General features: G+C 36.0%; 1 protein-coding gene across 1 annotated transcript in view; it reads right to left on the reverse strand.

The window, feature by feature from the left end:
* Positions 1-1,414: 1,414 nt before the first annotated feature.
* DYNC1LI1 (dynein cytoplasmic 1 light intermediate chain 1) overlaps positions 1,415-26,381 on the reverse strand; it is a 46,096-nt gene continuing 21,129 nt past the window's right edge. Inside the window, exons 3-13 of the mRNA XM_061195230.1 lie at positions 23,456-23,572; positions 22,488-22,718; positions 13,628-13,797; positions 11,247-11,340; positions 8,599-8,734; positions 7,900-8,011; positions 6,107-6,166; positions 5,936-5,980; positions 5,152-5,272; positions 4,054-4,209; positions 1,415-2,209 (exon numbers count right to left, since the gene is read on the reverse strand). Of these exons, the coding sequence (XP_061051213.1) occupies positions 2,097-2,209; positions 4,054-4,209; positions 5,152-5,272; positions 5,936-5,980; positions 6,107-6,166; positions 7,900-8,011; positions 8,599-8,734; positions 11,247-11,340; positions 13,628-13,797; positions 22,488-22,718; positions 23,456-23,572 (1,355 nt within the window). The 3' untranslated portion in view covers positions 1,415-2,096. The remainder of the gene's footprint in view (positions 2,210-4,053; positions 4,210-5,151; positions 5,273-5,935; positions 5,981-6,106; positions 6,167-7,899; positions 8,012-8,598; positions 8,735-11,246; positions 11,341-13,627; positions 13,798-22,487; positions 22,719-23,455; positions 23,573-26,381) is intronic.

A 26,381-nucleotide genomic window follows, 5' to 3' on the forward strand; every position in this document is an offset into this window, starting at 1 on the left:
TATTTCAAACCATACACCTGTAACTTGTACACTTTTCTGTACTGTACACTTCAATAAGAAGTGCTTAAAAAACAAACAAAAAAGATTAAGTAGTTTAAAAACAAACTTCCTTGCAAAAATAGGGACAAAAATAGGTTTAAACGCAGTAAACACAAGATTTTTGATTAGTTAAAATTGAATCCCATATAAAGTGAACAATTACAATTACTTCAGGTAACAATGTAATTCTGAGGATTTTCCAGTACATCTCCAATGTCACACAGAAAAAAAACATGAGTTGGTCTAGACATGCAAACACAGCAGACATACCAAAGTATACCATAATGCACAGTCTGCAACTATTTTCATTAGTTTCACTTACTTCATCAAGTACTACTAGTTTAGAAAAACTGGTCTTTACAACACCAGGATTGCAAAACCCCTTCTGGACTGAAGATTTTATCAATGGCATTTTTCATCTCATATTTTATTAAACAAAATGTTTTTGCAAATTAATTTTTCCATGCCCACAAACATCCTAAGTTTTTCCCACATTGAAACAAATTATAACCCTCTCATATATTTTTAGTATTTACATTCAACCATTAGGAGCCAAATACTATGATAAAACCAAACAGATTTTAAAGTTCTAATGAAAGAATTATGTTTGATAGTAGAGGTACTGTCCTCAAGTATTTTGTTGAAAAAAAAATCTTTGGAATATATATTTTAAAGTTATAACAAAGACCAATGTAAAGGGTAGTAACCATCGTCCCCCAATTATCTGAAATTACACAACAGGTCAAATGTACGTGCGTTCTTTAGTTGAACTTCAGTAGGAAAATCAAACTGTTCTCACGAAGGTTCCAAAACAAGCACTGAAATCTGAGTATTGAAAAGGTGGAACTATTACCAGGTGATGTCACCTGTAAGGGAGTAGCTATGTTTCAGTGCACTTGCCAAACTTTTAAAACAGCTTCTGTCCATTAAATAATGATAAAAGGCTCTATTTTTTCTACTAGGAATGCTGATGTAAGATTCTGTAGCTCAAGACATGTTGATGGGGAAGATGTACTGATCAAGGTAAATTCCTTTGACAAGGCAGTGAATCTCATGTACTCCTCTCTTAGAAAGAAGATCAGAAAGCTTAATAATCCTATTAAGTCAAACACTTTAAAATACTAACAAATCTTATTCATTATATGATAAATACAAATTTAAATATAAGAGAATGCAACAAGTTATTTGAACCTGAATGCAGAGAATAAATACTTTATTAACTGATTACAGTTGAAAGTCACAAACAAAAAAGGGGTATATTAAGGCAGAGCCATATATATATATATCAATATATATATAGATATATAGATATATATAGATATATATATATATGTAGATATATATATATAGACAAATCCAAAGACTGTTACCTCTTTACATTTTAACAACCTCTGCATTTTTCTTTTACACATTTAGGCAGTGTGCTTTCTTTTCTTCTCAGTTAAAGAAACAAATCTTGACCAATATTTCTAAATCATATTTTGATGACAACTTACAGGATCATGGATTGAGACAATGACTAGTGTATCAAATGCTATCTGATCGTTTTCTCAGCATATTCCATGTGTGGTGGTATATTTACGTTGGTGTGGAAAATCTGACAACTGATCATCTTCTTTTCCAGCAAAACTAACACATAATTTTTTTAAATGATTTTTTAATAGTCTTAACTAAAATAAGCTTGGACTTCCTTCCAAGTAAGTCGAATGCCCAAAGCATATTATTTTCTGCCCTTCTCAACCCTCCTATATGTTTTAAGTAGCCTTTAGAATATGATCGCATGGCTGTATTTCAGATCTATAAATTTGAGTTTTTCAAAATCCAAAATTACTTCCTTATGCAAAGTGGCAATGCAAATAGCAATCCTACATAGTGTAGAATAATTTTTCTTCTGTATACTTCCCTTTTATAAAATGGGCAACCACATACACAAAAAAGACATGAATTTAGTCCATCTGAAAAAGCACTCCAGCTCCCTAATTCCACTTTTGAAGGAGAAGGCAGAGACAAGTTTACATTATCCCAGAAAACTGAATAAATGGCTTTATTTGGTATCTTCAAGAAGCTTCTCCTTCCGTAGGAGATGTGGGTGCTGTAGGAGAAGCTGTAACTGGTTTTCGTGCAATTCTGTCTAGTTCCGCGTGAACATCTGACAGGACAGGCTTCTGGCCTATTTAAAGGAAAAGAAACCAAGATTTAGACATAAGTCAAAATATCCTTAACACCAATGTGTCCTCATTTAACAACTGCCAACGGTTTCATTAACTTTATCTAAAACACAGTTATATAAACATCCTTAATTCAAAAATAAATTCCCTTTTTTTTTTTTTTTTTTTCCTTTTTTGGCCTCACCACGCAACATGCAGGATCTTATTAGTTCCCTGACCAGGGAGCGAACCTGCACCCTCTGCAGTGGAAGCACAGAGTCTTAACCACTGGACCGCCAGGGAAGCCCCTAAATTCCCTCATTTTAAATTGTGGGGTCTGTTATCAAATAGAAGTAAAACTAGCACCTACGATTTAATCTCATAAAGGTATACTTTTTTAAAGGCATAGAACAATAAGAACAGTAAAAGAGAAAAATAGCAACAAAATTTCAGAATCTGGAAAGATGAGTGAGTGGTAATTAAATCAGCAGTACTGAGAAAGGTAATCTTCTACACTGAGAATGCGAGAAGCCAGAAAATAATTCAATTTATACCCAGAAACCTGTAAAATGTTCAAAAATGGTAGCTGCAGGTACTTGCGAAAAAGGTGGCAAGAAGGTGTGATTAAAAAAGGAGAATGGGTTAAAAAGTCTGCTTGAAGAGCAATTATAAAAACAACAAAAGGAAAAGACTTCATCAAAATTTAAAACTTTTGTGCTTCATAGGACACTCAAGAAAGTGAAGGGATAACCAACACAAGCGGAGAAAACATTTGCAAATTCTATATCTGATAAAGGTCTAGTAAAGAGAATATATAAAAAACACTTAGAACTCAACAATAAGAGAAATAACCCAATTTTAAAATGGGCAAAGGATTTGAATAGACATTTCACCAAAGAAGATATACAAATGGTTATTAAACACATGAAAAGATTCTCAACATAATTAGCTATCAGGGAAATGCAAATCAAAACCACAATGAGATACAACTTCACAGCCAAAATGATGGCTCTAACCAAAAAGATGGACAAGTGGTGATCATTTTGTAATGTATAAAAGTATCAAATCACTATGTTGTACACCTGAAACTAATATAATATTGTAAATCAATTATATTTCAATTAAAACACACACACACACACACACACAAATAGAGAGACATTTTGGACTTGGTTAAGCAAAACCAAAAAAAACAAAACAACTAAAACACAAAGATGAACAATAACTGTTGGAAGGGATGGAGAAAAACTGGGGCCCTCATAAACTGCTGGTGGGAATGTAGAATGGTATAGCATTTTGGAAAACACTTTGGCGGTTCTTTAAAAATTTAAACATAGAGTTACCACATGACCCAGCAATTCCACTCCTAGATATATACCCAAGAGAAATGAAAACATATGTCCATCAGCTGATAAATGGATAAATAAAATATGTATGCATATCCATACAATGGAATTTTTTCAGCAGTAAAAAAACCCAAAATATTGATACATACGCTACAACATGGATGAACCTTGGAAACATTATTTTAAAGAAGGCATATACTATGTGACTCCATTTATATGAAATCTCCAGATAGGCAAATACAACGAGACAGAAAACATTGTTTGCTGCCTAGGAGGACTGCAGGGGAGGGAAGGATAACTGCTAATAGGCTGGACGTTAGGGAAGGATAACTGCTAATAGGTTGGATGTTTCTTTTTAGGGAGAAGAAAATGTTCTAAAATTAGATTATGGTAATGGTTTACGTAAGTCTGTAAATATACTAAAACTTTGAATTGTACACTTTAAATGAGCAAAGTTCATGGTATGTAAACTATATCTCAATAAAGCTGTCTTAAAAAAAAAAAGCTCCAGGTAACTATACCTGACTTTTTGGCAGATGGTGGTAAACCACTGCTTCCACCTCCAGCCCCACCTCCAGGGCTACCACCACCAACACCAGAGCCTCCTGGGGAACCAGTCTTTTTACTCAGCAAACTATTGAAGAAATTTGCCAGGACACCTTCACTTGTAGCTCCAGCTATAAAAAAAAAAAAGATAAGATAAAAAACTTGTACTCAAAGCATTCAACTTTTCTATAAATTATTATTGTAGAATTATATACAGAAAATGTTCCAAATTCAAGTTTAATCTTTTGAGGCTGGGTAACTTCTCTAATCTACTCATATATAAAACAAAATATGAGTGTTAAGAGCGTAAGATAATTATTAAAAAATTAGAGTGTTATTTTTAAAAGGCCAAAGGCATTTAAAACAGATTGTTAGATGCAAATATATCTCTCTTTTGAAAGGCATTCTTCAAAAATATAACTGTTGAGAAATATTTGCTTCAAGTATTACAAAAAGTTACCCAATGCTATATGAAAACCAATAGAAGTTCTAAGATATTAATGGGCAAAGGATAGCAATAAACAATTCACAGAAGAAAAATACAAACAGAAAGGAAATACTAGGGGGAAAAGCTCTTATTAGTTAGCACTTAGAGAATGCTGATTAGGTTGTGGGCAAACTGCAACACTCAATGTTGATGACATGTAAATTGAAGAATCCATTTGAGAAACGTCACCAAAAGGCATAAAAAGGTACAAACTCTCACCTACTAATCCCACTTATGGCAATTATTCCTATAGAAATAACTATAATGCATATAGTTTTTTCCTTTTTGTTAACTGCAGATAACCCATTATAGGAAAAACATGTATTTCTTCAATGACCTACCATAGCAGAATGATTAAATATAACACAAAGCTTTCATAAAGCTCACAGCACAGAGATGATATGTTAAGACTACACCATAAAATGGTTCACAGTCTGATTAACTATGAGATTGTATTGACAGACACAAAGATTAGAAGCTATTGAATAAAAATGAAAATAGCTAAAGCAAAAGGTGGAATGACTCTAGGTAGATTTCTATTGTTAAATGTATTGTGTTGCTTTCTCTAAGAAAGAGAGAAATGTACCTTTCATGTTTGGATCAATTTTTTTTGACCCAGCAGGGATGGGTGACACACTGGCAACATTGGACGACACAGATCTGTTTGGTGTTCGAGGGGAGCCTCCTGGGACTCTTGGCGAGGCATCCTAAGTAAAAATAGGAAAGCCATAATTACAGAACCCTGAAACTTTCAACTTCACAGAAGTTATCACAAAAAGAAACTACTTTGCAACTGTCCCCCATATCTTCTACTGGTCCCTTTACGCTGCAAGCCCTGGGCAGAAGTGTTTAGCAATTGTGTCCTCATTATTAGAATACCAGAGACCCACTGCATTTTAGAATACTAACTTTCCCTTCAATGGAAAAAGAAGAACATATTGAATATGAGGTGTGGTTACGAGTATAAGCTTGGGAGTCAGATCTGGACTCCAATCTGGACTTGCATCCCATCCCACCAGCTGTATAATCTCAGGCAAGCCATGATGTCCTCCAAAGCCTCCATTTCCCCACCAGCAAAATGGGGGACCTGCCTCATCTGGCTGTTGTGAGGATTTATAAAATAGCACATATAAATGGTTTGGCACAGTTAACTCATGTGGGACAAATGTTGCAAAATAGATATTTATGATTTCAATATTCTAAACGGGAGTGAAGTTTTATCTTTTAAAATCTCACAAATTCCAGAAGAATCCTTAATTCAAGTTTATATCAAAGCATACCCATTTAAGACAGGTATATAATTAAGAAAAAAAGAACTAAAACAATATGCACTGCATTTTAATAATTTTGTCAAAATCTGTAATACTGACCACAGGCCTTCCAGCTGCAGTTGGTGGTTGCTTTGCTAAAAGGGACTGAAAAACACACAAAAACTCTAGGTTAGATATTCAGGCATGTATTGCTGTATTCTTAAAGAAAATATGTACAAGAATAGTTTAACCATTAATCATACTAAGTCTGTTTCTGATGTAATTTCATACCTGTAGCTTCATAAGAAACACTTGGTCATCTTCTGCCACAATTTCCTTCTCATGCACAAACTGAAATGAGTAACGCATAAATGAGCAAGTCTCATATATTATGTTAATGTCATTCATAACTTACTCTCTAGATTAATTTTTTTAAAAAACACCAAGAATATGAACATTAACTAAACCATATTTACATGGGTGAGCTGCCCTCCCCAACGCCCTACAGCAGAGTTGTCTGATACCAACTGCAATAATATAAATGTCCTATATTTGTGCTGTGCAATACGTTAGCCTGTGGCTACTGAGCAACTGAAATGTGGCTACTGTAACTGAGAAACTGAATTTTTAATTTTATTTAGTTGTACTTAATTTATATTTAAAAGCTGTATGTGACTAGTAGCTACTGTATTGGACAGCACAACCTGAGAGCCATAGGCATATCAGTCATGCTTATAAAATCTGCTAAGCAACAGTCAGGTGTTTTAAAAGGGCCAATAATATCCCAGCTGAGTGAAAATCAACTTGTCCCTGGTTTCCCTGAAATAAAAACATAATGTCTCTTCTACTTGCTGAATAATTAGAAAAAAAGGAGTTGCAAATGTCTCCTGCTCCTCCTATTTCTGTACAAGGCACGCCATAGTGTATTTTCCACCCAGTAGCCAGAGCAATCCTTTGAAAGGTTAGGTCAGATTATATCACTCCTCTGCTTAAACTCGTCCCCGCACCCCCTGTCACTTTCCATCCCACTCAGCATGAAATCCAAAGTCCTGACTGCGGCCTAATGATGAGGTCTTTCTCTCCTACCACTCTGGCCCTCTGGGGCTCTTTTCCAGCCTCTCTGGCCCCCTCACACACTCCTGCCTCAGGGCATGTGCACTTCCTGTTCCCTGAGCCTTCAACATTCTCCCCTCTCATCAGAGACATGCCCTCATCATTCCTAAAACTGCAGCCCTCCCCACTTCGGTCCTCTCACTCACCCTTCCCACACTCGGCTTCATTTCCATAGCACTGATCACCACTTGAGAGGTGGCATATATACTGATTCACTACTGCATCACCCTCCTATTCAGCACCTAGTGCCTGAACAGTGGCTCAATAAATATTTGCGAAATGAATAAAAGACAACTTAAAGCACAATTTTGCTGGTAAAAGAGAGAATGGGAAAAATTGGGGGTTTTTTTTGATGTGTGCATTTCTTTTAACAGACATCCAAACCAAGTAACACACCAACTGATTTTTCATTTGACGTTACTTTTCTTATTTCTAACTGCTCAATGTAAATATTTGGGTTTTTAATTAAGAACATTATATGTTAAATCAAAATTACTTTTTCCGGAAACATGTTCAAATTAAAAGTCAGTGAGAAGTACTACATGCAAACACTCATTTTTATACAACTTTTCGTAAGTATCTATACTATCTAACCATAAAACACCATATACTGCTTAGCAAAATCAAGATATATAAAAGAAGAATACCTTCTGAAATGAGATTTAACAGTTATAAGAATGACATGTAACAGTAAAGACTAAAATTAAATCTAGGAACGTGGCAGTCCCTGGACAGCTGTGGGCTAGTATGAATAACTAATGACCATGAAGATGCAAGATCTGCCTAGACCGACAGAAGCCAATACAATTATTCTAACAAGGTGTTCTTGACTTTTGGTTGAGCTCTAGGTTGTAAAGTTCACAACTTGATAGCAAAGGACTCCCTTACCTTTCTACCTACAATCTTAAAATTATGGACTTCCCCCTCAGTTTAAAAGCCTAAATATTGAGACTATATACTAAAACTGTTACCTTTCGGACAGGTGGTTTAGTTATGATGTCTTCAAAATTATCTTCTGCTTTTAACATTTGAAAATTTTCATGTAATATTCCTATCTTCTTATCATTATCCCACCCTGCTGGACTGGAAAGAAATGCACATGACAAATTCTCAAGCATTTATATAGTCATTCTTTCATTCAATCCATGATCATATTAAGGGGAATATTTTTATGAAGTTAAATTTGACCAATTATGGAAAATTGATCAGTTTTATTATAATGCTCAAGTTTACTAATTTCCAATTAAAATTATTATCAAACTTCCTGATTTTAAAACTGTCATTACAGGTTTTTTGGGGAGAAGGTGGTAATTATTTTTACCTCCCAATTTATTCAGATAACTTTTCAAAGCATGTCTAGATTATACATTGGGTCCTTTATGTATCATAACCAATTAGAGAGTAGATACACTGATATATGCACCCAATAGATAGTTTAGTTATAATAGCAAGCCTTTCAAAAGGGTTCAGGCCAGCAGTAAAACTAAAAGGCAAAGATAAATAAATCAAGGCAGGTTATAAACAAAACAATCTAAGAACAGATTCTCACCTACTCATCATGGAAAAGTCTACTGGTCTCACTTCAAATGAGAATGAGATGATGATGATGGCGCACCATCGAATTGGAGCAACAACACATGATAAAACGATACATTTAAGAGTATACTTACATAAATACTGCATCTTTTTCCACAACAATAGCAGGAATCTTATAGGGAAATCCATAGAGTTTCTGAACAATGTATTTATATACTAAATCTATATTTTTGTTTTCTTTTACTGAAGTGTAAATAAGTGCTGCACCATCTGAATGAACACCGTTAAAGAAACTTTTGGACAAACTCCATCAACAGGTACCATAAAATTTTGGGTTCTCAGCTTAGCATTTATGCATATTAGTTTCAAAAGTAATTTCCAAAGGCATAATTACATGGTAATCAAGACTTTCAAAACTATAAAATACTTATATACAGTCTAAAAGGCAAATAAAACTATCTCTACATAATTGATTTAACTTAGGAGGGCAAAAATCTCATTAGCCAAGAAAGTAAAGGTAAATTTAATAACTGACACCACTACTACCTCTACACTGAAAGCATATGAAGAGGCAATTTGTTTTTAACCTTCCTAAACTCCACAAAGGAGGGATATTATTTATCAAAAACTGTTTTGCCTTTTTAACAAAAAAGGCTTGCACTAGTGTCTCTTACAGTTTTTACTAGTCTAGGAATTAGGACTTTGGGGAGAAAGCTCAGGAGATCCACTGAACAGAGAAGATGAACCATCAAGAACCATCAGGAAGCTTTCAGGAACGATCCAAGGCAAAAGTAGACTTCATGACCAAAACGCTAGCACTAGCCGTTGGGTCTCAAGAGAGATGGTGACTCAGGCCAAGAGGAAATGCTGAGAATGGTCTAACTTCTGAACTAGGATACTCGTATTTTCTAGGACACGAACCAAGGCTTATGAACCTTAAAATGGTATTGCTAAATACTACTTGTCATAATACTTAATTTGGTAGAGACAAACATCATAATCTTAAGTAAATGCTTAATTGTGTGAACTTTTCATGAATGATCTTTCTCACGAGAGCCAATTTATAATTTGGAAGATTTACACAGCTGGAAAATTTGCAATGCAATTAAAATTTTTTAATTTTTAAAATAAAGATGATTTTGAATTGTTGTCCTCACTGACACACACACACACACCTCTCACTATCTTTTTTTTTTTTTTTTTTTTAATTTATTTTTGGCTGTGTTGGGTCTTCGTTGTTGCATACGGGCTTTCTCTAGTTGCGGTGAGCCGGGGGTTACTCTTCGTTGCAGTGCACAGGCTTCTCATTGCAGTGGCCTCTCTTGTTGCAGAACACGGGCTCTAGGCTCATGGGTTTCAGTAGTTGTGGCTCATGGGCTCTAGAATGCAGGCTCAGTAGTTGTGGCACAGGGGCTTAGTTGCTCCACGGCATGTGGGATCTTCCCGGACCAGGGCTCAAACCCGTGTCCCCTGCATTGGCAGGCGGATTCTTAACCACTGCACCACCAGGGCAGCCCCCCCTCTCACTATCTTGAAGTGATTTCTTGTTTTGTATTCTTTTAAAATCAACCAGCTCTACTAAAGGTCTGTAATTATTGTAGTGGGCAGTCTCCTTCCTGATTACATCTCTATATGTACATTTCCAAGTGTAGCTTTAAATAAATGTTTAAAGAGACTGTTTGTTCTCAAATTTTCTAATCTGCAAAGATAACAAAAAGGCTATCAACACCTACTTCAATTACTTCTACTTTTTGTTTTCTTTTGCAGACAAATGCCCTTTAATTCAATCCAACTAACCATTATGTGACATGAGAAGAGAAAGTGCCATGGAGGACAAAGTACTGAAGGAAAAAAGGAAAAGGGAAACTCCCAGTGTCAAGTGATCTTATTCATTATTCAACGAGGCTCTTGCCAAGTGGTCCTTAAATTAAACGTCCATTAATGACGATGAAAAACTACAGATACTATAAACATGTGTACATTACTTATTCCTGTCTACTCCTACTATCTATCATTTCTTCACTTTTCAGACCCAAAAGCTTTGATTGGGGAATGCAACTGCAAAACATCTGATCCAAGGGGGCAAGTGAGAACACCTCTCTTCGGTGCTCCCAAGCTGTTTGAAGTTTTCAACAGGAAATTCTCTTAAAAGCACTCACTCATTTTATCCTTTGTTTAGTTGTAAATGTTATTCACTGGCTCATATAATCCTTGCAACCTAGACTACACAAGATTCCTTATGCTAGGTTTTCTAACCTTGTGATCATCAGAATTACCCAGAAAGCTTTTTTAAAATTCAGCATAGATTCTCCAGCCTCCCCTTGGAATGTTCCAGTTCAGTAAGTCTTAGATGGGCACAGCCAGATTTAAAAACCATTGCATTAGACTATAGTGGAGATAACATACTAAACAAATTAAAAACAAGAACACACAAACCCAAATATTGATCTTTCCCTACCACCCACCCCCAAGAAATGAATACCAGTTTTCAGCAGGAATGTTTTCAATGCCAACTCATTAGAATTTTCTACATAAGTCTGATCATTATTTTTCTTAATCACAGTACTTTAAAAACAGCAAATCAAAGTTACACATTTCAATATTTGCTTTTATATCTCAAAATACCTGGATATAAATGATTTGGGAATTGAAATTTCCAACCAGAGGCAGGAGGAAAAAAGTTTATGGAATTTCTGAAGTCATCAATTTATTCCTTTACTTAAGCAAACAAACAAGCAAACAGCTAAGGAACACTGCACCAATCAATGTATTAAAAGGATACACTGTAAACAAAACTTCCGGATATGAGACTGAATAAAATCGAAATGCTCATCTCTGTAGTCATGTTCTTTCTCCAACACACTAATGGCATCACACTAATGAGTTAAAATAATTTAAAAAACAATATTAACTTTAAATAATAATATAATGATTTAAACAGTTCAATGTTGGGTGAGGGAATATCACAAAACTACCACTCTGATACAGTGACTGATCAGTAGAACCTAGAATATTAATTACTCCTATATGTCTAGAGACTTTTAGTTGGAGTCTTAAGACTAATGAATACTTTTATTTCTTTAAAAAGCATTGATTTCTATGATATATTGAATGTGATGAGAACACCAAAGAGAAAATTTTAGTACATAAAGGAATGAAGAATAACAGGACAAGCTTATAATGGGCGGTCATACTTGTTAACTCAACGACTTATGTCCTAGAACAAAGTTTTTAAGATCTAAAATCTATTCTAGTTCTATAAAACACTCTGTATATCCAGGGAGTCTGCACCTCTCACTATTTCCCCTTTGTTCCTCTGCTTATTTGATAGTTCTTAATTGACCTTTATTTCTTTTCTGGTGCTTTTATTCACTCTCACTTCAATTGCACCAACAGCAAAAAAGGGGAATTACAGGCTATTTCTGAAATGTCACCTGTACAATCAATGAAACAATTCTGAATTCTGCTTGCCAAAAAAAAAATGTTAGGAAAAAAATTAATGTTCAAACATCATGATATCCAAATAACTTCATCAAAACTTTTGTGAATTGAAGGTTATGAAATCTAAAAATAAACAATGACCATCATACCTAATATTAGTTTGGGGTCAAATTTGATGTCATTTTTTTTGATATGTAATTTTTTGTTATGCATATATACAACATAGAACAGTCTCCTTATATAAACATGATATAGCATACTATCCATGTTATAAAACACTGAGAGTAATTATTTCATATTATTAAAGATACTTACACAATTATTATACTGTTGACTTATGACATTTTTGGTGAAGCATGATAGTTCAGTAAAAACATTTTTAACTGAAATATGAGGATCTGGCAAGAAACCTAGCTGAGTCTCAATTTCAAGCGTCTTTAAACTGAGCTGAACCACCATCTTCATCTATCCTGAGACACACATTCCCCCATCCCCCCACACACTTTAAAAGCTCTTAAATCGAAGCAGAACTGATGGTGTCTTAGATTCTGTGAAATACTGTAGATGATCTCTCTTGGCTTGAAAATTTTATGAATCTATGACTCATTTGATACTGATTTGGGTCCCTTTAAAGCTTGACATTTTTTCTTTGGAAAATAAAGAGCTTTTTATAAGGCAAGTTGTGGTGTAAAAACAGGATAATATCTGCCAATAAACAGCTCTTTGCCAAACAAAATAAAACCCAAACAAACCGCAGACAAAAGGATTCTATTGTAAGAGTTTAAGCACAGTTTTATGCAAAAGATATAAGTAACAATTAACTACACCTGAATCACCATTTGAAAAGCAGACAATAGACTTTGACTTAATTATTTTAAATGCTACCCCCACATTCCTTTGTTATTGATAATTTTTGTAGTGTTTAAAGTAAAACTTAAGCTATATTTAAATTTTTTTATCATTTTTATTCCAAAGGTGAATAAATTCCACACCCTCCTTCATTTAGATGTGCAAATTTTACATTACAAAAAACATAATAATTTTAGATCTCTAAAGCATTTACATGTTCTGTAATTATCTTAACTATTCCATGGCTTACACAGTAAAGACATACTACTTAGGACCAAATGGGGAGAAGATGAACTATAAATTATTTTTTAAAAGGAAATTTGATTGTATTATAAAGTGTATACAGTGACAGAACTAAATTAACAGAATTTTTATAATAGTAATCCTACCAGAATCTCTTAAATAAATAAAAGGCCTTTGATAACTGCATATCAACTTTACATAATGAGTATTGATACATCTTTAAAATTAAGTCTATCTTATTTTGAGTACATTTCCTAATATCAAGATATTAGTATATAAAACTTACTGTGGAAAAATATTTTATTTTATAAAGTTGATAGTTATCATCTTACCTGTAACTATCTCTACTAAACTGACTATACAATTTGAAGTCTAACTGGAGTAAGGAAAATGAAATTTGATCACAAATTTTAGAATATCTGAAGTAACATTTTCTTTCAAAGAAAACTATGATTAAGTTCACAAAACAAACATGTGAATATCAGTCAATATTTTAAACTATCATATCTACTTATTAAGAAAAGTTACCTAGGAAAACTAATGTGTCAACTCCAAAAGGAGCCTAGAAAATAAAACAGTTGTTCATCCTTAGTTAGTATCAGTAGTAGAATCTGTAGGAAGCAAACTAACCTTTGTGCAAACTACTAGTACTGGAATGCCCAAGTTCTGTGTAAGTGTATCCGCACCCAGAGGTAAAACCACACTGTCGTCTTTATCTTCCTGTGATGCGGTATTTCTTCTCTGAGGAGAAGCTGGGAAATCTTCTCCTGGCTCTACATATTCTTGAAAGTCTCTAATCACTGAAAATCAAAGTAAATAATTTAATACATAGTTTAGAAATGGCTTTTTATTTCAGCAGGTAGCTTTTCTGCTGTCTAAATACATATTTTACTAGAGTTCACACTTAGTCTTGTGTAAGAAACAAAAAGGTTTTGAGAAACCCAATTCAAAGACAGTACAGGAACACTGGACCCACATTAATTATCAGGAGGCAGAATAAAACACTGAGGGGCTCCAAAGGGTGGGGTTCAATGCAGGCCTGGTTCAATCTGTGCAAATTACTGTGGGCAAGTCACAATTGAGCTTTGTCCCTCTACCCTCTCTAATTCACAAACAGCACTGAAAGGATAAAAGAAAAAATAAATATGGGGGGGGGAAGGTTTCCACAATCTAAAAGACAGTTCCAGATGGCTTTCTAATATTAACTTTCTTTCTCTAAACCCTTTATTCAGGTCTCCTCCTCTTTACCTAGGTGCAATCTTGAGCCATGTTTATTCTATAACCCCCATAAAAACTAGGGAGATATTACCAATACTAATAAGTTTTTAGAACTCGTTTGCAAAATTGTCAAAACCTTCACTTAAAAAAAGTTAATGCGGGAGAGGAACCAAGATGGCGGAGTAGAAGGATGTGCTCTCACTCCCTCTTGCAATAACACCAGAATCACAACTAGCTGCTGGACAATCATCGACAGGAAGACACTGGAACTCACCAAAAAAGATACCCCACATCCAAAGACAAAGGAGAAGCCACAATGAGATGGTAGGAGGGGCGCAATCACAGTAAAACCAAATCCCATAACTGCTGGGTGGGTGACTCACAGACTGGAGAACACTTATACCACAGAAGTCCACCCACTGGAGTGAAGGTTCTGAGCCCCACGTCAGGCTTCCCAACCTGGGGGTCCGGCAACGGGAGGAGGAATTCATAGAGAATCAGACTTTGAAGCCTAGTGGGAATTGATTGCAGGACTTCAACAGGACTGGGGGAAACAGAGACCCCACTCTTGGAGGACACACACAAAGTAGTGGGCGCATCGTGACCCAGGGGAAGGAGCAGTGACCCCAAGGGAGACTGAACCAGACCTACCTGCTAGTGTTGGAGGGTCCCCTGCAGAGGCGGGGGGTGGCTGTGGCTCACCGTGGGGACAAGGACACTGGCAGCAGAAGTTCTGGGAAGTACTCCTTGTCGTGAGCCCTCCCAGAGTCTGTCATTAGCCCCACTAAAGAGCCCAGGTAGGCTCCAGTGTTGGGTTGCCTCGGGCCAAACAACCAACAGGGAGGGAACCCAGCCCCACCCATCAACAGTCAAGTGGATTAAAGTTTTACTGAGCTCTGCCCACCAGAGCAACAGTCAGCTCTACCCACCACCAGTCCCTCCCATCAAGCCTCTTAGATAGCCTCATCCACCAGAGGGCAGACAGCAGAAGCAAGAAGAACTACAATCCTGCAGCCTGTGGAACAAAAACCACATTCACAGAAAGAGAGACAAGATGAAAAGGCAGAGGGCTATGTACCAGATGAAGGAACAAGATAAAACCCCAGAAAAACAACTAAATGAAGTGGAGATAGGCAACCTTCCAGAAAAAGAATTCAGAATAATGATAGTGAAGATGACCCAGGACCTCGGAAAAAGAATGGAGGCAAAAATCGAGAAGATGCAAGAAATGTTTAACAAAGACCTAGAAGAATTAAAGAACAGAGATTAACAATACAATAACTGAAATGAAAACTACACTAGAAGGAATCAATAGCAGAATAACTGAGGCAGAAGAACGGATAAGTGACCTGGAAGACAGAATGGTGGAATTCACTGCTGAGGAACAGAATAAAGAAAAAAGAATGAAAAGAAATGAAGACAGCCTAAGAGACCTCTGGGACAACATTAAACGCAACAACATTCGCATTATAGAGGTCCCAAAGGAGAAGAGAGAGAGAAAGGACCTGAGAAAATATGTGAAGAGATTATAGTCGAAAACTTCCCTAACATGGGAAAGGAAATAGCCACCCAAGTGCAGGAAGTGTAGCAAGTCCCATACAGGATAAACCCAAGGAGAAACACGCCGAGACACATAGTAATCAAATTGGCAAAAATTAAAGACAAAGAAAAATTATTGAAAGCAGCAAGGGAAAACCCACAAATAACATACAAGGGAACTCCCATAAGGTTAACAGCTGATTTCTCAGCAGAAACTCTACAAGCCAGAAGGGAGTGGCATGATATACTTAAAGTGATGAAAGGGAAGAACCTACAACCAAGATAACTCTACCTGGCAAGGATCTCATTCAGATTCTCTGGAGAAATCAAAAGCTTTACAGACAAGCAAAAGTTAAGAGAATTCAGCACCACCAAACCAGCTCTACAACAAATGCTAAAGAAACTTCTCTAAGTGGGAAACACAAGAGAAGAAAAGGATCTACAAAAACAAACCCAAAATAATCAAGAAAATGGTCATAGGAACATACATATCGATAATTACCTTAAACGTGAATGGATTAAATGCTCCAACCAAAAGACACAGGCTTGCTGAATGGATACAAAAACAAGACCCATATATATGCTGCCTACAAGAGACCCACTTCAGACCTAGAGACACATACAGACTGAAAGTGAGGGGATGGAAAAAGATATTCCATGCAAATGGAAATCAAAAGAAAGCTAGAGTAGCTATACTCATATCAGGTAAAACAGACTTTAAAATAAAGAATGTTACAAGAGACAAGGAAGGACACTACATAATGATCAAGGGATCAATCCAAGAAGAAGATATAACAATTATAAATATATATGCACCCAACATAGGAGCACCTCAATACATAAGGCAACTGTTAACAGCTATAAAAGAGGAAATCTACAGTAATACAATAATAGTGGGGGACTTTAAACCTCACTTACACCAATGGACAGATCATCCAAAATGAAAATAAATAAGGAAACAGAAACTTTAAATGAAACAATAGACCAGATAGATTTAATTGATATTTATAGGACATTCCATCCAAAAACAGCAGATTACACTTTCTTCTCAAGTGCACACGGAACATTCTCCAGGATAGATCACATCTTGGGTCACAAATCAAGCCTCAGTAAATATAAGAGAACTGAAATCATATCAAGCATCTTTTCTGACCACAACACTATGAAATTAGAAATGAATTACAGGGGAAAAAACATAAAAAACACAAACACATGGAGGCTAAACAATACATTATTAAATAACCAAGAGATCACTGAAGAAATCAAATAGGAAATCAAAAACTACCTAGAGACAATGACAATGAAAACACGACGATCCAAAACCTATGGGATGCAGCAAAAGCAGTTCTAAGAGGGAAGTTTATAGCTATACAAGCCTACCTCAAAATACAAGAAAAATCTCAAGTAAACAATCTAATCTTACACCTAAAGGAACTAGAGAAAGAAGAACAAACAAAACCCAAAGTTGGCAGAAGGACAGAAATCATAAAAGATCAGAGCAGAAATAAATGAAATAGAAACAAAGAAAATAGCAAAGATCAATAAAACTAAAAGCTGGTTCTTTGAGAAGATAAACAAAATTGATAAACCATTAGCCAGACTCATCAAGAAAAAGAGGGAGAGGACTCAAATCAATAAATTTAGAAAAGAAAAAGGAGAAGTTACAACAGACACCACAGAAATACAAAGCATCCTAAGAGACTACTATAAGCAATTCTATGCCAATAAAATGGACAACCTGGAAGAAATGGACAAATTCTTAGAAAGGTATAACCTTCCAAGACTGAACCAGGAAGAAACAGAAAATATAAACAGACCAATCACAAGTAATGAAATTGAAACTGTGATTAAAAATCTTCCAACAAACAAAAGTCCAGGACCAGATGGCTTCACAGGTGAATTCTATCAAACATTTAGAGAAGAGCTAACACCCATCCTTCTCAAACTCTTCCAAAAAATTGCAGAGGAAGGAACACTCCCAAACTCATTTTATGAGGCCACCATCACCCTGATACCAAAACCAGACAAAGATACTACAAAAAAAGAAAATTACAGACCAATATCACTCATGAATATAGATGCAAAAATCCTCAGCAAAATACTAGCAAACAGAATCCAACAACACATTAAAAGGATCATATACCATGATCAAGTGGGATTTATCCCAGGGATGCAAGGATTCTTCAATATATGCAAATCAATCAACATGATACACCATATTAACAAATTGAAGAAGAAAAACCATATGATCATCTCAATAGATGCAGAAAAAGCTTTTGACAAAATTCAACACCCATTTATGATAAAAACTCTCCAGAAAGTGGGCATAGAGGGAACCTACCTCAACATAATAAAGGCCATATACGACAAAGCCACAGCAAACATCATTCTCAATGGTGAAAAACTGAAAGCATTTCCTCTAAGATCAGGAACGAGACAAGGATGTCCACTCTCACCACTATTATTCAACATAGTTTTGGAAGTCCTAGCCACGGAAATCAGAGAATAAAAAGAAATAAAAGGAATACAAATTGGAAAGGAAGAAGTAAAACTGTCACTGTTTGCAGATGACATGATACTATACATAGAGAATCCTAAAAATGCCACCAGAAAACTACTAGAGCTAATCAGTGAATTTGGTAAAGTTGAAGGATACAAAATTAATGCACAGAAATCTCTTGCATTCCTATATACTAATGATGAAAAATCTGAAAGAGAAATTATGGGAACACTCCCATTTACCACTGCAACCAAAAGAATAAAGTACCTAGGAATAAACCTACCTAGGGAAACAAAAGACCTGTATGCAGAAAACTATAAGACACTGATGAAAGAAATTAAAGATGATACCAACAGATGGAGAGATATACCATGTGCTTGGATTGGAAGAATCAATATCGTGAAAATGACTATACTACCCAAAGCAATCTACAGATTCAATGCAATCCCTATCAAATTACCAATGGCATTTTTTATGGAACTAGAACAAATCATCTTAAAATTTGTATGGAGACATAAAAGACCCCGAATAGCCAAAGCAGTCATGAGGGAAAAAAAACGGAGCTGGAGGAATCAGACTCCCTGACTTCAGACTACACTACAAAGCTACAGTAATCAAGACAATATGGTACTGGCACAAAAACAGAAACACAGATCAATGGAACAAGATAGAAAGCCCAGAGATAAACCCACACACCTATGGTCAACCAATCTATGACAAAGAAGGCAAAGATATACAATGGAGAAAAGACAGTCTCTTCAATAAGTGGTGCTGGGAAAACTGGACAGCTACATGTAAAAGAATGCAATTAGAACACTCCCTAACACCATACACAAAAATAAACTCAAGATGGATTCGAGACCTAAATGTAAGACCGGACACTATAAAACTCTTAGAGGAAAACATAGGAAGAACACTCTTTGACATAAATCACAGCAAGATCTTTTTTGTTCCACCTCCTAGAGTAATGGAAATAAAAACAAAAATAAACAAATGGGACCTAAAGAAACTTCAAAGCTTTTGCACAGCAAAGGAAACCATAAGCAAGATGAAAAGACAACCCTCAGAATGGGAGAAAATATTTGCAAACGAATCAACGGACAAAGGATTAATCTCCAAAATATATAAACAGCTCATGCAGCTCAATATTAAAGAAACAAACAACCCAATCCAAAAATGGGCAGAAGACCTAAATAGACATTTCTCCAAAGAAGACATACAGATGGGGCTTCCCTGGTGGCGCAGTGGTTGAGAGTCTGCCTGCTAATGCAGGGGACACGGGTTCGAGCCCTGGTCTGGGAGGATCCCACATGCCGCGGAGCAACTACGCCTGTGAACCACAACTACTGAGCCTGCGCGTCTGGAGCTTGTGCTCCGCAACGAGAGAGGCCACGACGGTGAGAGGACTGCGCGCCGCGATGAAGAGTGGCCCCCGCTCGCCGCAACTGGAGAAAGCCCTCGCACAGAAACGAGGACCCAACACAGCCAGAAATAAATTAATTAATTAATTTTAAAAAAGAAAAAGTAAGTGTGAGCTACTAATAATGACTACCATCCTGTAGGAAAATCCAAATGAATTTCTCCATTATTTAAAAAAAAAAAAGAAGACATACAGATGGCCAAGAAGCACATGAAAAGCGGCTCGACATCACTAATTATTAGAGAAATACAAATCAAAACTACAATGAGGTATCACCTCACACCACTTAGAATGGGCATCATCAGAAAATCTACAAACAACAAATGCTGGAGAGGGTGTGGAGAAAAGGGAACCCTCTTGCACTGTTGGTGGGAATGTAAACTGATACAGCCACTATGGAGAATAGTATGGAGGTTCCTTAAAAAACTAAAAATAGAATTACCATATGATCCAGCAATCCCACTACTGGGCATATACCCAGAGAAAACCGTAATTCAAAAAGACACATGCACCCCAATGTTCATTGCAGCACTATTTACAATAGCCAGGTCATGGAAGCAACCTAAATGCCCATCGACAGACGAATGGATAAAGAAGATTTGGTACATATATACAACGGAATATTACTCAGCCATAAAAGAGAACGAAATTGAGTCATCTGTTGAGACGTGGATGGATCTAGAGACTGTCATACAGAGTGAAGTAAGTCAGAAAGAGAAAAACAAATATCGTATATTAACGCATGTATGTGGAACCTAGAAAAATGGTACAGATGAACCGGTTTGCAGGGCAGAAGTTGAGACACAGATGTAGAGAACAAATGCATGGACGCCAAGAGAGGAAAACCGCGGTGGGGTGGGGATGGTGGTGTGCTGAATTGGGCGATTGGGATTGACATGTATACACTGATGTGTATAAAATTGATGACTAATAAGAACCTGTAGTATAAAAAAACAGAAACAAACAAAAAAACAACTAATACTAAACTTTCTTTGGGTTATTTGTATGGAAATATGTTAATATAAATGTTTCAGACATTACATGAAATTTCTAAAAATCTTACATGTTCTGGTATAATGTTATAAGTCACAATTCTAGTTATTACTTTAAAATGTATATCTCAGAAATAACTAAATTTCCTTGTCAGTTGCATTATTATGAACTTTCATCAAATCTTAACCGTGGTCATTTTTAAGTCTTTTGTCATTTACAGAGAGTTCTCGGTGTACTCTGATGCTTTCCCAAAAATGTTCCTATAAAAGGGTTTAATGTTCAAGGAATTCATGGAAAAGACTCTGACAAGTACAAGTTTCTGGTAACTGACTATACTGCTGAACTGAATGAATAAGCATTTTCAGAACTCTAATGGAAAACTGATGAACTCATAAAAGTGCTAACAAAAGATCAAGATGAAAAAAAAAATTAATTACATGGGACTGAGTGAACTGATGAGGATGATTATAATTTTTGTGATTTTCTGTTTGAATTAAAAAAAAAAAAAGTTAATGTGAATATACCAAGAGGCTTAACAATGTATACTTTGATTTAGTAATTACTCTTCAAGGAATTCTTAAGGGACCAGTGACAAATACACACACACACAGGGATTTCCATACAACTGATTTTCATGTTTAAAGGCAAAACAACAAATTTGGAAACATTATCCACAGTGCAGGATTAAAACAGTATATGAGAGAATATTATACAGAGCCACAAAGGAGGAAAACTGTCCTAAACTTACATGGGGTCAGGAAGAGGGAATCTTGAACAGTTGAGCATGGTTCCATCAGGAACAGAGGGGCATGCATATACCTTTAGCAGCTCTGGTAGCTATTACCCTTCAAATCAGAGGCTGAAATCTAATTGGTTCTCAAGTTTTAGCATGCACCAGAAGTTTCTGATTCAGCAGTCTGGGATAGGGCCTGAGAATGTGTATTTCTGACAAGCTCTCAACTGTACTGATACTGATGCTGCTGGTCTTAGGACCACACACTGAAAACCACTGACTGCTATAGCATAAACTTAGAGGGGGGAAAAAAAAGCCCCAGAGGTAATGGCCAACAAGGAAAAAAAGGTATAGATTAAAAGCAGTTAGACACCCTTTTCAATAATTTAGGACAGACATTCTCTTAAGTTTTTACTGTTTCCGTGCATATAAATTCCAGTAAGCTGTCAAATTTCCCCTAAAAGTTATCGGCTAACAATAGCAAAGAACAGCAGCATCCCATCTGTATATTTTCTTAAGCAAAGTGCAACAATGACATATGAAGAGCTCTCAGTGAAATTAAGAACTGTGACAAGTGGCTTACAACTTGTTAGAAATGACCCGTATCATTTTCATAATTTCCATGAAAATTTCCAACTTATGTGGGCACATACAAAATATATTGTGTACTTTGTAAATCATACAACCAGCTTAACATCTTTATATTTTTGTTACTTAACATCTTTATGGACATACTTCATTTTGACAAGGTTAGTAAAGATTGTTCTACTTATCAAGAAACGAGACTACTGAAAATGAGCAGCTGAAGAAAGATTCAAATTTTTTTATCCTGAAAACCCACTTTCCAAAATGAACACATACGGCCTTTTGGCAAAGAAAAGGCGCCTCTACTAAAGAGTCTGCCGTTATGTGTATGTTTCCAATGTAAAACTATATTAAAACAGCACATCATTCAAATTGAATTTCAAAACCAGTACTCTCATTGAGTTTCCTCATTAAACCTTATTTAAAGTCAAAAGTTCCTAACAATTCTGACAGTCAGCTAGGACATTTTGTCTTTGAAATCTATATTTTCTAGATTACTCACACTTTTGTTCCATTTCTTTCATTTCTTCAGGAGGAATTTTCAATTTGTCAATATGTTCTCTAACAACACTTGCCCATTTCTGTAAAGAATCCAAAGCAGTCCAAGGCTTTGACAGATCAACAACCAACGTAACTAGAGTGTCCTTCAGAGAAATGGCATCCAGTGAAAATTTAAGGAGGCCTTTGTGATACGGGTCTCCATCCAAGATCCATACATTACATCTTGTTTGATCTACGACAGACAAAAGAAAGTTACCAAGGCAACAGGATAAAGTCATTACATCATCCAACTAACAATACTACTTGGTATTCTAAGGCATCTCCACAGGAGATGTCTCCTTTGGCAAGGTTCACCTACTTAGGTTACATCTACCAATTCAGTAAAGTCCTAATAAATACTCAAGAAAATGATTTAACTGCCAACACAGAAAATCAGCATCCTCTACTTCATATTTCTCAATCCCAAACCACAGACTGAATAACATGTTTCTATTCTTACCATCAGCAGATAGAGCCATGCATATTCAAGATATTATATACGAAAATGAGAAGGCAAGTGATCTATAGAAGAAAAAATTGGCTGATCAGATGACAAAAGCTGGGGAGTAAATGACACTTTCATGTCAAAAAATGAGACAAGGGTAAAAAGAGGGCAAAACAATCATAGGATACTATTATTTCACTATCGGAGGGAAAATGAACTGAAAAATTGAGATTCTTCAAGGTTAGCAAGAAAGCTAAAGTCTGCACACCAATACCCTAAGACGTTTAAAAATACCACTATATGAATCCCAATCTCAAACCAATAAAAGTATGCCCTAACATAACTATTTACTGACTGGCATGACACAATAGGTCTCCTAGTAAAAAATGACACAGTAAGAAAAGTCAAAGACTAATATTAATACGGACAGCAGTGCAACTTGGAAAGACTTCAGTAAACTTACATTACAAATAAACGACACTCACCATCCCTGTCTTCATCATGAACATTTAAGTACAAATATTCCAATCCTCTTCCTTTCTTGTACTCCTCTATTCCCTGAATTTTTCTTATTAAGCTTGTTTTTCCAGCTCCATCTTCACCTGTAAAAAAGGACAAATCTTTAAAATTATAACATGGATTATTTAAGAACGCTTTCTAGTGTGCCAAGAGAAAACCCAACTGGAACTAGCTTCAACCAAAAGGGTAATTTGATGGAAGATAACTAGGTAATTATACAGGTGAAGATGCAGACTTCACCTCCAGGATTCTCTCTCTTGGTATCTCTGCTCCTCTTGTTAAGTCTCATTTTATCCTATTACAAATGGCTTCCTCCATGGGTATTTTTCAGGAGGCTCAACTCTTACGCCATCCTCATTTAATCTACAAGGAACAAAAGACTCTCTCTGTCAGTTTTCAGTCTGAAGACTCTCAGGTAAAGACTATTAGTTGGCCCAGCTGGGGTTATGTGCACACCCAAGGGCCACTCATGGAGGAAGGATAATACATAAAAACTGACCTGGGCAGGGAACTGTGACTGTAGCCTCACCAAAACCATGAAGCCATAAGAAATATGAGCAAAGGAGAGGGGTGAGGATTGGGGATAGTGAGTTGGGCAAAAACAAGGGCAGAGAATGTAGACTAGACAAAAATAAAATGTAGACTTAAAAATATTAATAGCAAGAAATCATGTGATTTAAACTTGGCACAAATTTTAAAAGTTCAAAACTAGGCTAGCTAGTCAATGTTTTGGTGAGTTTTTTTTATATTGTGAATTTATTTAAATACTACATGTTACTATTTCATGGACTTATTTTGTTATTGGCAATATTGTGTTATTGGTACTTAATAAAGGTGAGTTTCTTGAATCTAAGGACTTATGTCTGGAGACTCATGAGTTCTCTGAGAATTTAAAAGTTATTTTCATTTTCATGTTAAGCACTTAAAAAATTCTATATGTCCTGGATCTTCTGAATAACTATCTTTATATCTAAATGCTGTCAGAAAATTGCAGTACCCACCTCTGCATTGGTGTTTATCATCCTTCTGGTACCAAGCTGAGGCCAAGTGATGCAGACAGAACAGAGGAGAGAGTGGCTACATAGGTATGCCAAACTCAAAAGAAAGTGTCCCAGAGCAGTCAGTACTATTTTCAACTGTACTGGTCAGAATGGTTCTGAACCATTTCCAACATTTCACAGCAATAAGTATAGACTTAACTAGGCAATAAAGAACTTGCCATTAAATGAGTATTTACTTTTCAGTACTATTTTTGCAGTGAACCATTAAAATGGTCCAGCAAAATACAGACTGGGTTGAAAACAGGAATATCTATGATAATGACATGAGTTCCATTATGATCATGCTTAAAATGGACATCATAAGGTTAACCAGTGAAAAATAAAACACATAAATACTTCTGTCTACTATTAAACTCATTTAATTTCAGCAAAACATCATGTGTTATATTGATTACTAATGTGAATTTTATCAGTTCCATAGTTTTTATGGCATTTAATTTATAATTTTTTATAGTTCAAGAGCTATAAAAAAAATTTAAAGAATTTATATCTAGTCACCTCAGTAGGCATGAGCATTAGACGTAATAAAAATAATCTAAATCACCGTGTGAGACCTATGAAAACTTTCTTTTAAAGAGTGTTTAAATAGGAAAGAGCAGAGGGATTTTTTTTTTTTTTTTTTTTGGCTGTGTTGGGTCTTCGTTGCTGCATGCGGGCTTTCTCTAGTTGTGGTGCACAGGCTTCTCATTGCAGTGGCTTCTCTTGTTGCAGAGCATGGGCTCTAGGCACGCAGGCTTCAGTACTTGTGGCTCGACGGCTCCAGAGCGCAGGCTCAGTAGTTGTGGCGCACGGGTTTAGTTGCTCCGCGGCCTGTGAGATCTTCCCGGACCACTGATCGAACCCATGTCCCCTGCATTGGCAGGCAGATTCTTATCCACTGCGCCACCAGGGAAGCCCAGAGCAGAGGATTTTTAAGACAGTGAAACTATACTGTATGGTACTATAATGGTAAATACAAGTCATTAGACATTTGTCAAAACCCATCTGATGTACACCAAAAACAGACCCTCGTGTAAACTATGGACTTTGGGTGATAAGGCTGTGTCAATGTTGGTACACTGACTGTAAAAATGTAACACCATGTGGGATATCAATAGTGGGGGAGGCTGTGCATATATGGGGACAGGTGGTATTTGGAAACTCTCTATACCTCCCACTCGATTTTGCTGTGAACATAAAACCACTCTAAAAAAATTAAGTTTACTAACTTAAAAAAAAAAAAAAAGAGTCTGAGTCTGTTCTATAACTTGAAAGAATCAAGATTTCCCTTAAGACAGGCTACTTTCCTGAAAGGAGTCTTCTAAGTTAAAATGACACCAATTGAAAACTTATTACCCCACAGAAACAGTGTTATGTATTATAAGCAAACACTTAGTACCCAGACTTATCATAGAAGCTTAAATCAACAATACAATGTTCACTAAGAATTTTCGAAGTATAATATATAGAGATCCATAAAAATATGCAGTAATTAGTCAGATAAAATTTCATTTAATATGAGCCAGCATTTATCTTATCTCTTTAATTCCCACTTTAGATGTTAAAAAGTGAAAAAGTATCTTTATTTTTTATTTTATTTTTTTAAATTTATTTATTTATTTATTTTTGGCTGTGCTGGGTCTTCGTTGCTCCGCGTGGACTTTCTCTAGTTGCGGCGAGCAGGGGCTGCTCTTCGTTGTGGTGCGTAGGCTTCTCATTGCGGTGGCTTCTCTCGTTGTGGAACACGGGCTCTAGGTGCGCGGGCTTCAGTAGCTGTGGCGCGTGGGCTCAGCAGCTGTGGTCCACAGGCTTAGTTGCTCCGTGGCACGTGGGATCTTCCTGGACCAGGGAT

This window comes from Eubalaena glacialis, chromosome 7 (assembly GCF_028564815.1).
Source record: "Eubalaena glacialis isolate mEubGla1 chromosome 7, mEubGla1.1.hap2.+ XY, whole genome shotgun sequence".
NCBI lineage: Eukaryota > Metazoa > Chordata > Mammalia > Artiodactyla > Balaenidae > Eubalaena > Eubalaena glacialis.